At 41.4% G+C, this 13,278-nt stretch overlaps 1 protein-coding gene across 4 annotated transcripts in view; it reads right to left on the bottom strand.

The window, feature by feature from the left end:
* The window catches only part of AKAP7 (A-kinase anchoring protein 7), an 84,570-nt gene that overhangs the window by 63,184 nt on the left and 8,108 nt on the right, over nucleotides 1–13,278 (bottom strand). For all 4 annotated transcript variants that reach the window (XM_082216143.1, XM_082216142.1, XM_082216145.1 and 1 more), the window contains exons 2-4: nucleotides 12,567–12,704; nucleotides 10,133–10,278; nucleotides 5,865–6,001 (exon numbers count right to left, since the gene is read on the bottom strand). In XM_082216143.1, coding sequence (XP_082072269.1) covers nucleotides 5,865–6,001; nucleotides 10,133–10,278; nucleotides 12,567–12,704 — 421 coding nt within the window. The remainder of the gene's footprint in view (nucleotides 1–5,864; nucleotides 6,002–10,132; nucleotides 10,279–12,566; nucleotides 12,705–13,278) is intronic.

The following is a 13,278-nucleotide window of genomic DNA, read 5'->3' on the forward strand; positions in this document are numbered from 1 at the left end:
AGAATTCACAGGTGGAAAATACTTTCATTTCAATGTATCTTTGTTATCTGTAAAGGGAATCTTTGTATGAGTCAATTTTTTTTATTCTGTTGGAGCTGCACTGTACTTTTGTCCTTCCAGGCCATGACACTTTGTGGTTTAGATTTTTGATTCTTTGTTTTCTTCTTTTTGCTATGTTTGTATTTCTTAACAAAAATCAATAAAATATTTGAAAGGCTATGGTCAGCAGAGCTCTCCTTATTAATTTGACTAGACAGTTATTTCTCTGTTGTTGTTATTATTGGGACAATGACTTAATAGTCACTAGGTGGCAGTAACTACCTGGTGAGCAGACATCCTCAAGATCAGAGAAAGTCTACTCAATAAATATTGTGAGTTGAAAGATGTATTATACCACCTTCATTTTGACTTCCATCAGCCCCCAACTTACCTGCTCTATCCTACAGTCCTGAAAGGAAATACTTACCTGTTTTGACCCTTTTGCCTGAAGTGAAAGATATGGCAGGCTGAGCAATTCTTTCTTTTATGGCTAGCGCCAAGGCTGCAATCACAGCTCCAACAAAATTCAGGCAGGCAGACATCCTAACAGCTACCTCCTTGAAATGTTTCCAGCTTTCAATGGGTATTTTTTCACATTTTCTTGTATGCCAAAGAGCTCTTAGCCATGAAACCACAGTGCATTGAAGAGACTTCTGGGGCACATTCTCGGCACACACTTGGACCACAGGGGGCACTGAGCAGGCCCTTCTGGGCCTCAACATCATCCCATATGAAATAAGCATGCAGCTGCACCTCATAAACATATTTAGTCATTTCCTGTGGGAGCAAGCTACAAGGGAAGATTCCTGTTGCAATGGAAATCCTAAGCGAGCTGCCTTTCAAGGAAGCTCTTTTGTCACTGCTATTCTTTCTGAGGAGCCCCAGATATGCTTCTGAGGAACTCCAGGGTTCCTTCATAAACACTGCTTTAAAGGATGGCTTCAGTTCATTACGGGTCCACATAATCCCTTCTTGGCTGTGGCATCATGTGGAGAAACATCAAGAGCAACTGGTCTGCATGCTTATGACAACTAGCAGTGTTTGGCAACAGTTTCTGCTGTTATGGCAGCACATTTTTCCAGTCACCACACAAACAGGAGCTGGCTACATCTCTGCATGGCGGAATCTGCACTGGTGTCTCTCACACAATCATGTAAGGAGCAGTTGTGAGGAGCAGCTGGCCACTTTGCACAGGTGAACTCAATATGATACACGGAGAGAAAAAGAGCAAGAGGAAACTTGTGCACAGCTCTGTGCAGGTCAGAGCATAGGAAATTCCAGAACTCATTCCTGAATTGCACACCAGATTTACAAACCTCCTCCCCACAAAAAAATGAAAATGAAAGCCACATAATTCATTTGTGACACTGACTTATACTGGTTTTGATGTGTCAAAAGCACACTATGAACAAGTTACTTGCGGGTGACTGACTAGAATATGCTGTAAATTAAGACATCCCTTTCTTTTCACCTTACAATATGGACACCCCCTTCCCTCCCCCCTCCTTTTCACTCCTGCTACTGTCGCTCAGCTTGCCTTTTGGATCAGAAATACCCTTTGATAGCTGTTCTGAAAATGAAGGCTTACTAATCTACTATCCTCAGTAGACTCTCTGTGTGATGGACTCCGTATCTGGTCAATAGCCAGTTCATAAATTACAGTGCAGCAAAGAAAGCAGAAGCACGAGAGACTCTCACTTCTGCTAAAACATACAACCTCGCCCTTGATGAGAGCTCTGCGCCTCAGGGATCAGCTGGATCTCACATTACAGCAGAATCCTCTCAAACTGGTGACACAGACTGTGCTGGATTCAAATTTGTTTTGTAATACCTATCACTTCTCTATTTGGGGTCATGGCCTAGGGTGTTTCCACAAAGTAATGTTCTGTGCAAAATAACTGAAATCACTGGAAGGGAAGGTATGAGGGCCAATTCACTTCAAAAGCCAACAGGAAGAAGAAAGGCACAAAACTGCTGGAAGATGAGGACGGGTAATGATGTGTTGCTGGTGCATTCACTTTCATTCTGGCATTGTGTCACTTAAAAACCTGCTTATTTGTCAGCTTTCTATTCTGTGTGAAGCTAGCTGGGAGCTTAATAATTTTAAATGTAGTATGCGCTCTCAACATTTTCAGTCTCCTTTCATTCTGGCCTTTCTTCCCTACGAATTGCTTTGTTAAAGGCAGAGTCAAAACCAGGTCAATGTACTCAAGCAAGTATTACCAGTGAGTTCAATGCTAAGCTTCGCAAATAAAAAAGGCTGTGACCTAAAATTCCTATTATGATTAAAGCAGCAATGCATAAATACAATTATTAGAGCAGTAACTGCTGAGGATTACTCAACAACCCCAGGCCACAAGGACACGCTGTTTGCTACAATGAGTATCCTCTCAGATAAGGACATCCCTGCAGAAGATGAAACATCAATAGGCTGGGTATGCAAAGTGTTTGTTCTGGGTGAATCAATTATGAAGAATATAACTAGTGGGGTGAGGGACTGGAGGAATGCACGGTAACTTGTCTGCTGGGTGCAAAGATAGGTTATTTAAATATCTTGAGCAATCTACTATCAGAGAGTGCTGGGAAGATATGAGAGTCATGAGAGTAACAGCTATGTAGAGGAGAGATTGTGAATGTTAAGGTAAGCTGCTAAGGAGTCCAGGACCTTCCTGCCAGCCTCCTCTGAAATTCTGGATATGCGACTATGGGAACTGCAGAGAAGAGGCTTGACAGATGAAGAATGGAGGGCTCTTTTTACTTGAGCGTAGAAAGAAATACCAGAAGAATGTAGCCTACATAAACCAAAGCACAACCACAGAGAAAGCCCTTAAAATCAAATAAAAATAAACTGAACAGTCAAGAGAAACACACAGTTCAGACCAGAACATGCTTCAGAAATAATAAGAGTAGATGCAAAGGAATTTGTGTGCTGACTGTGGTGACAAAGACACCCAAAGGAGGCATTCCAGTGACAGCCACACAAACCTGGGTTTTATTTACACTGGAAGCAGTTGCAGATGCTAAGCTAACACATGGACTGGAGATGGGGTACATTTCCACATGCTGCACACAGCAGCAGCAACATATGCAAGTATCAATCACACAGATTGCCCGCTTTGTGTGGGTACCTCCCAGTCTAATAAGGCCACTGCTGGGGTCATAGTAAGTATCCAGGCAATGAGTGAGCAATGTGATTGGTGCTTGCACACTTTTACACTGCAATGCAAAGTCTTGGCTGTGTGGCCTTTGATTGCTTTCCTGGTGGCTAATGTGAAGCAGAAGTAACAAGAATCAGGACTCATCCTTGGAAATTGAGGGGGAACTGACATGTGTGTGTAATTGGCCCAGCGGATTAACAGAAAAGCAGAATAAAAGCCTAAATAACTGAACAAATCAAGAAACAAATAAGCTGTTTTCTAATTTCTAAGCTGCTCAAGCCTGCTGTGTTATAAAGGTTTTCTCCACAAGCCTAAATGTTTACTATTTTTAATTAATGAAAAATGAAACTTTTTCCTGTCAACTGAAGGTTTCTCAAGTGGTATTTGCATATATCACTTGTGTTGTCAAATATACAGGCCATCAAGTTGACACAACTTCAACCAATCAGAAATAATGAGCGCGGAAATGTAAACTGCATTACTGTATAGGTTTTGGAACTGGACAAAGATGTTGCACTACAGAGAGAAAGAGAGAGAGAGGCCTGAGAATGTGGCAAAGCAGTTCTTCAGAAGCAGTGCACATTTCGAGAGACGTTATGAAACAAAACATGACATTTAATGACTAGAAACTACACTTGTCAGAAAGGAGGAAACTCAATCCCTTCTTCAATTTTTAATTTAAAGCTGTGCAGAGAGCTAATTCTGCTGCAGTCCTCAAAGCCCTTACTTGGGCACACACTGACAGAGCTCTATAGCCACTCACTCGAGACTTTGAGGATCACACCCAAATTTATTGGAAGCAAAACAAATGGAAGAGTTTTAGCTTTTAGCATAGTGCTGTTGAAAGGATTGGTTGTGGACTCATTATATCTCTTTGTCCATTTCTCTTTTGTGATTCACTTTCATTAAATTACCCAGCTATTAGCTACAGCTAATAGACAGAGAATGAGATGGTTGGATGGTGTTCTTGAAGCTACCAGCATGAGTTTGATCAAACTGCGGGAGGCAGTGGAGGACAGAAGTGCCTGGCGTGCTCTGGTCCATGGGGTCACGAAGAGTCGGACACGACTAAACGACTAAACAACATTAGCTACAGCACTGAGAAGTCTGAGCAACTTAAGCCCATGCCATACTTTGCTGAAAGCAAATTTGTCAAAAACAAAGAGCCAAAGGCAGAGGTGTACAAAAGGTTCACAAAGCAAATCTGTTAGTTCACTCATGACATGTGCATGCTCCACTGAGTGCAAGGGAGATTACTCCCAAGTAAGTGTGCATAAGATTGCAATCTTACTCCATTACTGGAGACCATATTAGCTGACTCAACTACACTAGTTGCTATACACCTCATTATTACAAGGATCACTATTAAAGAGGCCATTATAGACTAGAATACGGCCTCACAGCACATAATGCAACCACCTCCTGACATTAAGCAGGTTTTAGTCTGATGAGTACTTGGATGGGAGACCTCCTGGATACTAAACTGAGGCCCATGCTAGAAGAAAGTCAGGATATTAATGTACTAATATAAGAATTGTGTGTGTGTGTGTACACACACGCGTGCGAGCGAGCGAGAGATTAGCCAGTGACAGGTGTTGGAATTTATCATTTCATGGTGTTTTGACTCAATAGCTTTATATTTTCTCTTCCTTCACATATGTGTATTCCTGACAGCAGAGGATAATCCTGTATGCATCTGATATGTGGGCTCTGGTCTACAAAACCTTTTGCTATGATATATTTATTAGAGAGCTGGTGTAGTGTGTAGCAGCTAAGCTACATCCATGTTTTTAACTACAGTGGTACCTTGGGTTAAGAACTTAATTCGTTCTGGAGGTCCGTTCTTAACCTGAAACTGCTCTTAACCTGAAGCACCACTTTAGCTAATGGGGCCTCCTGCTGCCACCATGCTGCTGCTGCGCGATTTCTGTTCTCATCCTAAAGCAAAGTTCTTAACCCGAGGTACTATTTCTGGATTAGCAGAGTCTGTAACCTGAAGCGTCTGTAACCTGAAGTGTCTGTAAGCCAAGGTACCACTGTATTTATTAAGAGGCGTGCTCAGAGGGGTCCAAGCATCACTGAGACTGCAGCATGTTGAGAAGAAGATGTAAACTGGACAAAAATTCCATCCTTCTTCACTTCATCAGGGCTATGACCTTTAGGTTATGTGATTAAAGTAATCTACAGTTTGGCCTTCAATTATCTTTGATCAAACATAAAATTCTCTAAATGCTTTAGCCTTTCCTTTTAAAGAAGGTACTCCAATCTTTAATCATTCTACATTTTACAGCTATATAATAACTTTTTTGAGATGAGGCTACGAGAACTGCACACAGGGCTCCAAATTACTAACAAAGGTATGGGCTAGCAGGAATCTTTGGGGGGAGATTAGCAGTCTCCAGTTTGCATAGCTAATTATCTGTGGTTTGCATATAATTTTTTCCCCTTATTACCTATGTGATGTGAGCACTTTTATACGAATAAACTTTCCTCTATACCACAGAAGGCATAGCACTACTAATATAAATTATTAACCCCAGCTATATGTCATTAATGTCATAATTATAGTTAAAATGAAACCAGAATGTTTCTGTTACCCTTTTTTTGGGTTACCACACTTTTAAGTAGATTTTAAGACAGCATGTTATTTCAGAGTAAAATGCTTACTTGTCAACTGCTTCTTCACTGGCCAAATGTAGAACAGAGAGGGTGATATGCAAAGAACCACAATGAACCATTGCTTTAGAAAGCCTGCTATCCTTTTGTATTATTTTATCCTGGAGCAGCTGAATAGTGTCTGTGATCTGAGGGAGAACAGAAACACATACAAAAACAATATTACTTTTTTTTTTATTAGTGCAATCAGCAGCAAACACAAAGAAAACGCTTTGCTCTGCATAAGGGATAGTGCGAGAACACAAACAAAGCTTGAGCACAATGTCTGTTTTACTTGAACTGGACTCCTGCAAGAGACTTTCCCAGTTTGTGGTGCTTCTTGCCTTAAGACAACCCACCATGATAGGAAAGAAATCAGACAGGAAACACAAAACAATATACATTTATTAGGACATGATTTTAAAAGCCAAATCCACCCTCTGTTCTATGTATTCTGAGGAAAGCACAAATACATAGGAAAAACATCAAGGTTATAGAAAACCTTGGTCTGATCTGGATGCAGGACGAAAGAGCACGTTATAGCCCATACTCCCTTTCAGAGTGAAGAGATGGGCTCCACTTCGCTCAACGCAGACGTGACACATGTTACAATGCAGCCTTAGGAGTGCCTCTTAACACATTAGCACTTTTCATACAAAATGACTCAACTGATCTAATACAGATGTTGGTTGGGGCTTGATCGTGCACAATGCTGCAAGCCAGCAAAGTTTTATATTATTTTCTACAGAGAGTTGTTAGTTTTCACACTTCAGGGCATCAGTTCTGTCAAACCAAATTACCAGCATCTTCAGCATTTCACTTCTTTAATCAGTTGATCGCTTAAAATGTCAAAGGGACAGAGTTCCCTAGGAAAGCTGCCTTGAAATATTGATGGCTGACTTCTGGTTGATATGTTATGCATACAGGGGATTTTTACTGTGTTCATTACCGTAGGGTTATGATTGCCCTCAAAGGATTTGTCTACACATTGTTATGTCCTGCCCCACCCCACCCCCCAGTATCAGATTGGTTCTCTGGCTACAGAACTAAATACAGATCTTATTTCTCTCAAAATAGCTTTATGACTGATTCCCCCAGGTTTTCTTACTATGCAGAGTGAGAATTAAAGTACATGTGAAAAGCACAGAATAATGCCACAACAGTGCACTGAGCAAGGGGGAACCTGGTCAACCTCTCCAGCAAGTCCCAGGCTGCTTCTCTTGCCTTCCTTCCCCTTACTAGGCTAGAGATCCAACCTCAGAAGTGACCGATGCCCCTGGCTGTCACCCATCATTAGAAACAGGGGGCAAAAGCTTCTCTGCTCAGTTAATCCACAAGGTTCCCCCTTCATGCCAGGCTGTTCCTGGAATTTTAGCTCTCATCCATGGAGCACCCCAAAGAGAGTGGAGCAACTTGGAAGGCTCGAGGGACATGAAGCCACAGACCACATGTATCGGAGAGACCATAAATGGCTTTTCAGAATGACACAGAATCACATATTTTACAAGCGACAAATTTCAAGTGCTAAATAGCCATTTGGGAACTCTGTATATACATGTTGCAGCCCAATACATGCCTGCTCACTGAGTTTAATAGCACATAAGTGGGGTTAAAACAAGTCCCAAATAACTACCAATTGTTCTGTTAGTGTTTGCTTAAGACAACAGATGGATTTCAATTAGGGAACCAGTCTGATGTGATCTATTAGGCTGTTGTTGTTGTTGCTATTAATTTCTTGTACCCCGCCCATCTGACTGGGTTGCCCCAGCCACTCTGGGTGGCTTCCAGCAAAGTATAAAGCAACACACCAAAACATCAAACATCAAAAGCTTCCTGAAACAGGGCTGCCTTCACATGCCTGCGAAAAGTCCTATGATTGTTTAGCTCTTTGACATTTGGGCAGAACTGCCATGAAGGCCCTCTGCCTGGTTCCCTGCAACTTCACTTCACTGCCAGAAGGCCTTCAGAGCTGGATCTCAGTGTCAAAGCTGGACTATGTGGGTGGAGATGCGCCTTCAGGTACACAAGACCAAGGCCGTTTAGGGATTTAAAGGTCAGCACCAACATGTCCACCTAATATATATCTTAATTCATATATAATCCATCACTTTACTATAAAAACATAATTCAGGGGATTCATATAAGATAAAACCAACTAAAAATCACCCACATTGAAATTTTGTACACCAATCAAGAATCATGGAATTGTAGAGTTGGAAAGGACCCTGCCCATGCAAAACTATATTCTAAAACACCTCAGGAAATGGGAAAGATCATTTGACATTACAAATTACAATTCCTAATATTGGCAACTGACAAGGACGATAACCTTGCACATTTTAATGTTTGGTTTTATTTAGTTAAAGGTAAAGGTAAAGGTACCCCTGCCCGTACGGGCCAGTCTTGCCAGACTCTAGGGTTGTGTGCCCATCTCACTCAAGAGGCCGGGGGCCAGCGCTGTCCGGAGACACTTCCGGGTCACGTGGCCAGCGTGACATCGCTGCTCTGGCGAGCCAGAGCCGCACACGGAAACGCCGTTTACTTAGTTTATTTAGTTAGTTAGTTACATATTCTTGTTTGCAGCAATGTACTTGGCTGACACAATCTTGCTGAAGAAAATGAATCTAGTTGCTTTGTAAGATGAAGTTGGATAATGAGTTTTGCCTTGTAAAGGCTATTAAGTTATTTAGCTTTATTTTTCCATCCAGTAACAGCCATATAAGAAAATGCTTGTCTTCAAATTACACCCAGTCATTTTTGCTATGCACAGAAGCAAAGCAAAAAAAATTTGCTACAGCATACATTCAACTGCAGTATTACTGGAAATTAAATCAAGTAACTATTAAATGTTGTTTAGATGAGAAATTTCCTGAACTAAATTAAGGAAATCAAAGATTTGTTTTCATCCAGCAGACATTACAGTCCAATTAAAAGAAGTAATCAAATGGACCTAAAATAAATTTATATCTGAAACCAGTGCATGGCAGTTATTAAAAACAACAGATAGCTATTCCTAGAATAAACTAATCAAAATGGAACCAAAAGCATCCTTCTCCTCATTGTGGAAGGCGAAGGGAGGAGCATATGAGCCCGAAACTTACATAAGAAAAACCCTGCTGGATTAGGCCAAAGACCCATGTAGTCCAACATCTTGTTCTCCAGCAGACAGCTGTGTGTATGTGGGAGCCAGGAAAAAGGACCTCAGTGCGGCAGTACACCACTCACTTGTGGTTCCCAGCAACTGGTACTCAAAGGCATACTGCCTCCAACCGTGGGAGCAGAGCACAGTTAAAGGGCTAGGTAGCCATTGCTGCAGTTTATCATGTCTGAACTGAACTTGAGGAAGCACATTCCTGACACTGTCAGCAGGCTGGCAGAAACAGCTTCCAACATGGCATGGGAGAGCTCTTCTTTTGAAAAAGGAAAGGAACACCATTCTGTCTCCAAATTCATATTCCCGTGTATACATAAGTTTCTAGCACTCAAAGGAATGTCCATACCCAGAGGTCTATGTGTACACACTTCGTAGGAGGCCACATACTGGATCATCTCTATAAGGGACCGCGTGCAATGGTGGGTTGGGCCAAAACCAAATTATGTATAGGGGCAGAGCTGGCAGTGGGGCAGAGCACACACCAGAGACTGCAGAGAAGGCAACCATACATGGAACATACGTGCATGCATTTATTAGCACCCATGCAACATACATATAACCTTCCTCCCCATGTTATCCACCCCTGCTTCTGAGCTGATTAGCTGAAGAGCAAGGAAGAGGCGGCTTCAGAGACCTGCTGCTTTTCCTGCTGCTCAGCAACTTCACATTCAACTGGGCAGTGGCAGCTGCTGGGCAGAGTAAGGCAACATTGCTTCCCTGGCTTCCTAATGTGGAAGTCACTGACGGTAACTGAGAGGGAAGGGGGCCAGGAGCTTAGCGCAGTACAAGCACAGTGGCAGAACCAATCCAACGCTCCTGGTGCTGCAACTGCAGGTTCAAACTTCTATTCCCCACGATTTATCCCACTAAACAACTGTTCAGTAGTGAAAAGGAGGCAGCTCCTTTGGGAATCAAGCGCCTTGAGGAGCAACTCCCAAGAGAGCCAGTTTCCTTCGTTCCTCACCTTTATTGTTGGGAAAGCAAGGGAAGATTTCTGGAACCACCAGTTCAAAGCACAAAACCCTTCTGCTTCAAGGCACAGAATCAATGTCTAAGCTCTGGTTTCATTATTCACAAGTGATTTTGTCCTCTATGAGATCAGAATAATAATAAAAAGTAAGGCTACCTTTGGATTTGTGATTGGAACTGAGATGAAGTAATTTGGTTTATCGTGATTTTTCTTTTTCTTCTTTATTAGATTGTCTTCCTCACTTTCCCTCCCAGTAGTTCTCTTTCTTGTCTTTTTAACATATGGTTTAGCTGCGCTTTTATCTGGGTAGGAAAGGAGGGTGGAGAGGTGTTACGATACTGTGCACACGTGAGTAGAACAATACATAAATTCTCAAAATTAGTACGCAAAGAGTCAATACCTCAAGAACCACCTCTCCTGTACAAACCGACCCGGACTCTGTGTTCATGATCTGAGGCATTCTTTGTGTACCTTCCCCACATGAGGTCCGGAAGGTGGCAACACGAGAACGGACCTTTTCTGCAGTGGCTCCCTGTTTGTGCAGTCTTTCCCCAGGGAGGTTCGCCTGGTGCCTTCATTATATATCTTTAGGCGCTAGGTGAAAATGTTCCTCTTCAACCAGGCCTTTGGTTGATTAATATTCTAGCCTTTTGAATATGTTGGGGGGGGGGCTGTTATTGTTTGGTTGTTTTTGTTTTAAGTGTGTGTTGGTGGCTTTTGCCTTGTATTTTATCATGTGAACCACCCCAAGATCTTATAAAGGGAAGTATTTAAGTCTAGTAAATAAAATAAATAGTAATAAATAAATTCAGGTATCATACTTTTTGAAATATAACATGTATGACAGAGACCTCCCACAAAATTTTGTTGTATAAAGGGTTCCCTGCCTAGGATTCCAGCCGTTCCGTTCCATTCCACACATCCCACATGTTTTCCATTTACTCTTCAACAGTCAATCTAAGCCTACTGCGCCTGCTCAGTCCTCACTGGGCTGCAGGGTTCTTTCTTTTTAGAAATATTTCTAAAATATTTCTTTCTTTTAAAATATTTCTTGAACTTCAGCAAACCTCAGGTTTCCTCTAATTCTACTGACACCTCCCTCTTATGCATAGTTGTTGCCCTTTGGATTACCTAACCTGTAACAAAAGCTCCCCTGCTTCCATTTCCACTATGACTACCTCAGGATAAAAGTCTCAGTCCTATGTACATCTACTTGGCTATAAATGTTGCAAATAAATAGTAATAATAAAACTAATAAATTTTTATTTATACCCTGCCCTCCCTGGCCAGGGAGGGCAGGGTATAAATAACTCCCTGGCCCTGGTTCAGGGCGGCTAACACCGAATATGAATTACAATAAAAGGTAATAGAAAAAAGAAAAAAAACAGTTTATTAAAATACGGCTTAAAATATAGCTTAAAATGCAGCCTCATTTTAGTAGTAGCCCATAAATCAAGACCATAAAGGGAACATCAGATATTCACCCGATCTAGCTATCCATGCTGGTCCTACACGGCCCAGCAAAAAAGCCAAGGGAAATTTTATATACCATATCCCATATAAGGGGTCAGAGTGAGTCCAAGCGGAAGGCCAGGCAGAACAGCTCCATCTTGCAGGCCCTGCAGAAAGATGTCAAATCCCGCAGGGCCCTGGTCTCCTGTGACAGAGCGTTCCACCAAGTCGGGGCCAGGGCTGAAAAGGCCCTGGCTCTAGTTGAGACCAATCTAACCTCCTTGAGGCATGGGACCTCCAAAGTGTTGTTATTTATGGACCTTAAGGTCCTCCGCAGGGCATACCAGGAGAGGCGGTCCCATAGGCATAAACAGATATGCTCTCAAAGGCTTCTATGTTTTCTCCAAAACCGACATAATTTAATGTTGCTTCTGAACCAGTACATTCCAGTATTTTCTATGCTGCACTCACTGTCTTTTTACAACTCTGATTTATTTATGAAATTTCTAAACTGCCTTTCATCCAAGGATCACCGGGTGATTAACAATATAAAAATACGCAACACAGGAATAAACAAAAACATTACTCCCCACGCATATATTTGTGGTGATGGTTATTGTTTCTTAACTGGCGATGAAATAACGGCGCCACCCTGTCCAGGCCAGATTTGCAAAACACAACTGAGGTTATCTTCCTGCTGCTGGAAGATTTAATTGGCCCTGTTCTGGTACCTCCTGCCACAATCAGCCCTTTAATTAGCTGTTTCAAATCTGCAATTCAAACAATCTCAGCATTTGCTCATTACCTTTTTATTGTATTTTTCATTATCATAATTGCACATTTTCCTGCATTTTCTTAAAGGGCAAGCACTAGGAAGCGGAGAATTTGTAGTTCATAGAATATTTTGTGATTCACTCGGGATCTGAGTGCATTTTTGTGGTTAAAGGATGCAAACATTTGGGACTTTGGGGAGAGGTGGCGCCAACATTCAAGGACTACAATAGATGCATTTGTAATTGCTAAGGTCAGAGTACAAAATACGAAGAAATTTGGCCCAAGTGGAACATGCTTGTTTACTTCCAAGATGGAAATTTGAGCTAAAGCAACTTCACAGCTCTGGATTAGTATTTATACTTACTGCTAAATTCATCTTCAATATCTGCTTTGGCAAATGGCATTTCCATCATCAAGCAACATACAGAATCATCAAGACTGCGGGATTCCTCTTTTCGTTTTTTTCTTTGCTTTTTCTTCCGCTCCACAATTTGCCTTCCATCTGGAATACATTTGAAACAATGAGTTGGGTTTTAGATTTCAAGGCTGATGAAATCATCGCCAATAAAACTCAGTTCCAGGCTCACAGCTCACTGCAAGGCAGCTTTTCAAGTAGAATACCAGAGGCTCTCACAAAGCAATTGCTTGTTCCTCCAAACTGCAAGTTTAGGTTTCATTCTTAGCTTTCGATGTTTTATGAACAACCCAAAATACATCTGTGTGTCTTGACTCCCTTTTTGAAAGCCACAAGTAATGCTGACTTGCTTTACAAGGATCTATGCAGTTGAGAATGATTAAACTTCCAATCCTCTACACCAGAGTATGCTTTCCCTACTACTGCATCTGTGTATGCCTATCTTTAAACAACTTGTGGGTTCTTATAAACAGGGTGTGGATTCTTCAACTATATACATAATCAAATTCCTTACTTTTTTATTTTTTATAAAAATATTCATATACCTCATTAAAAATCTCAAAGCTGTTTAAAATAATATACCTATATATTATAAAAACACATAAAAAATAAAATCAAGATACCATCAACTAACTAGCATGGAAATATGTATTCTTAATTG

This window comes from Podarcis vaucheri (assembly GCF_965113315.1).
Source record: "Podarcis vaucheri genome assembly, chromosome: 3".
Classification (NCBI taxonomy): Eukaryota; Metazoa; Chordata; class Lepidosauria; order Squamata; family Lacertidae; genus Podarcis; species Podarcis vaucheri.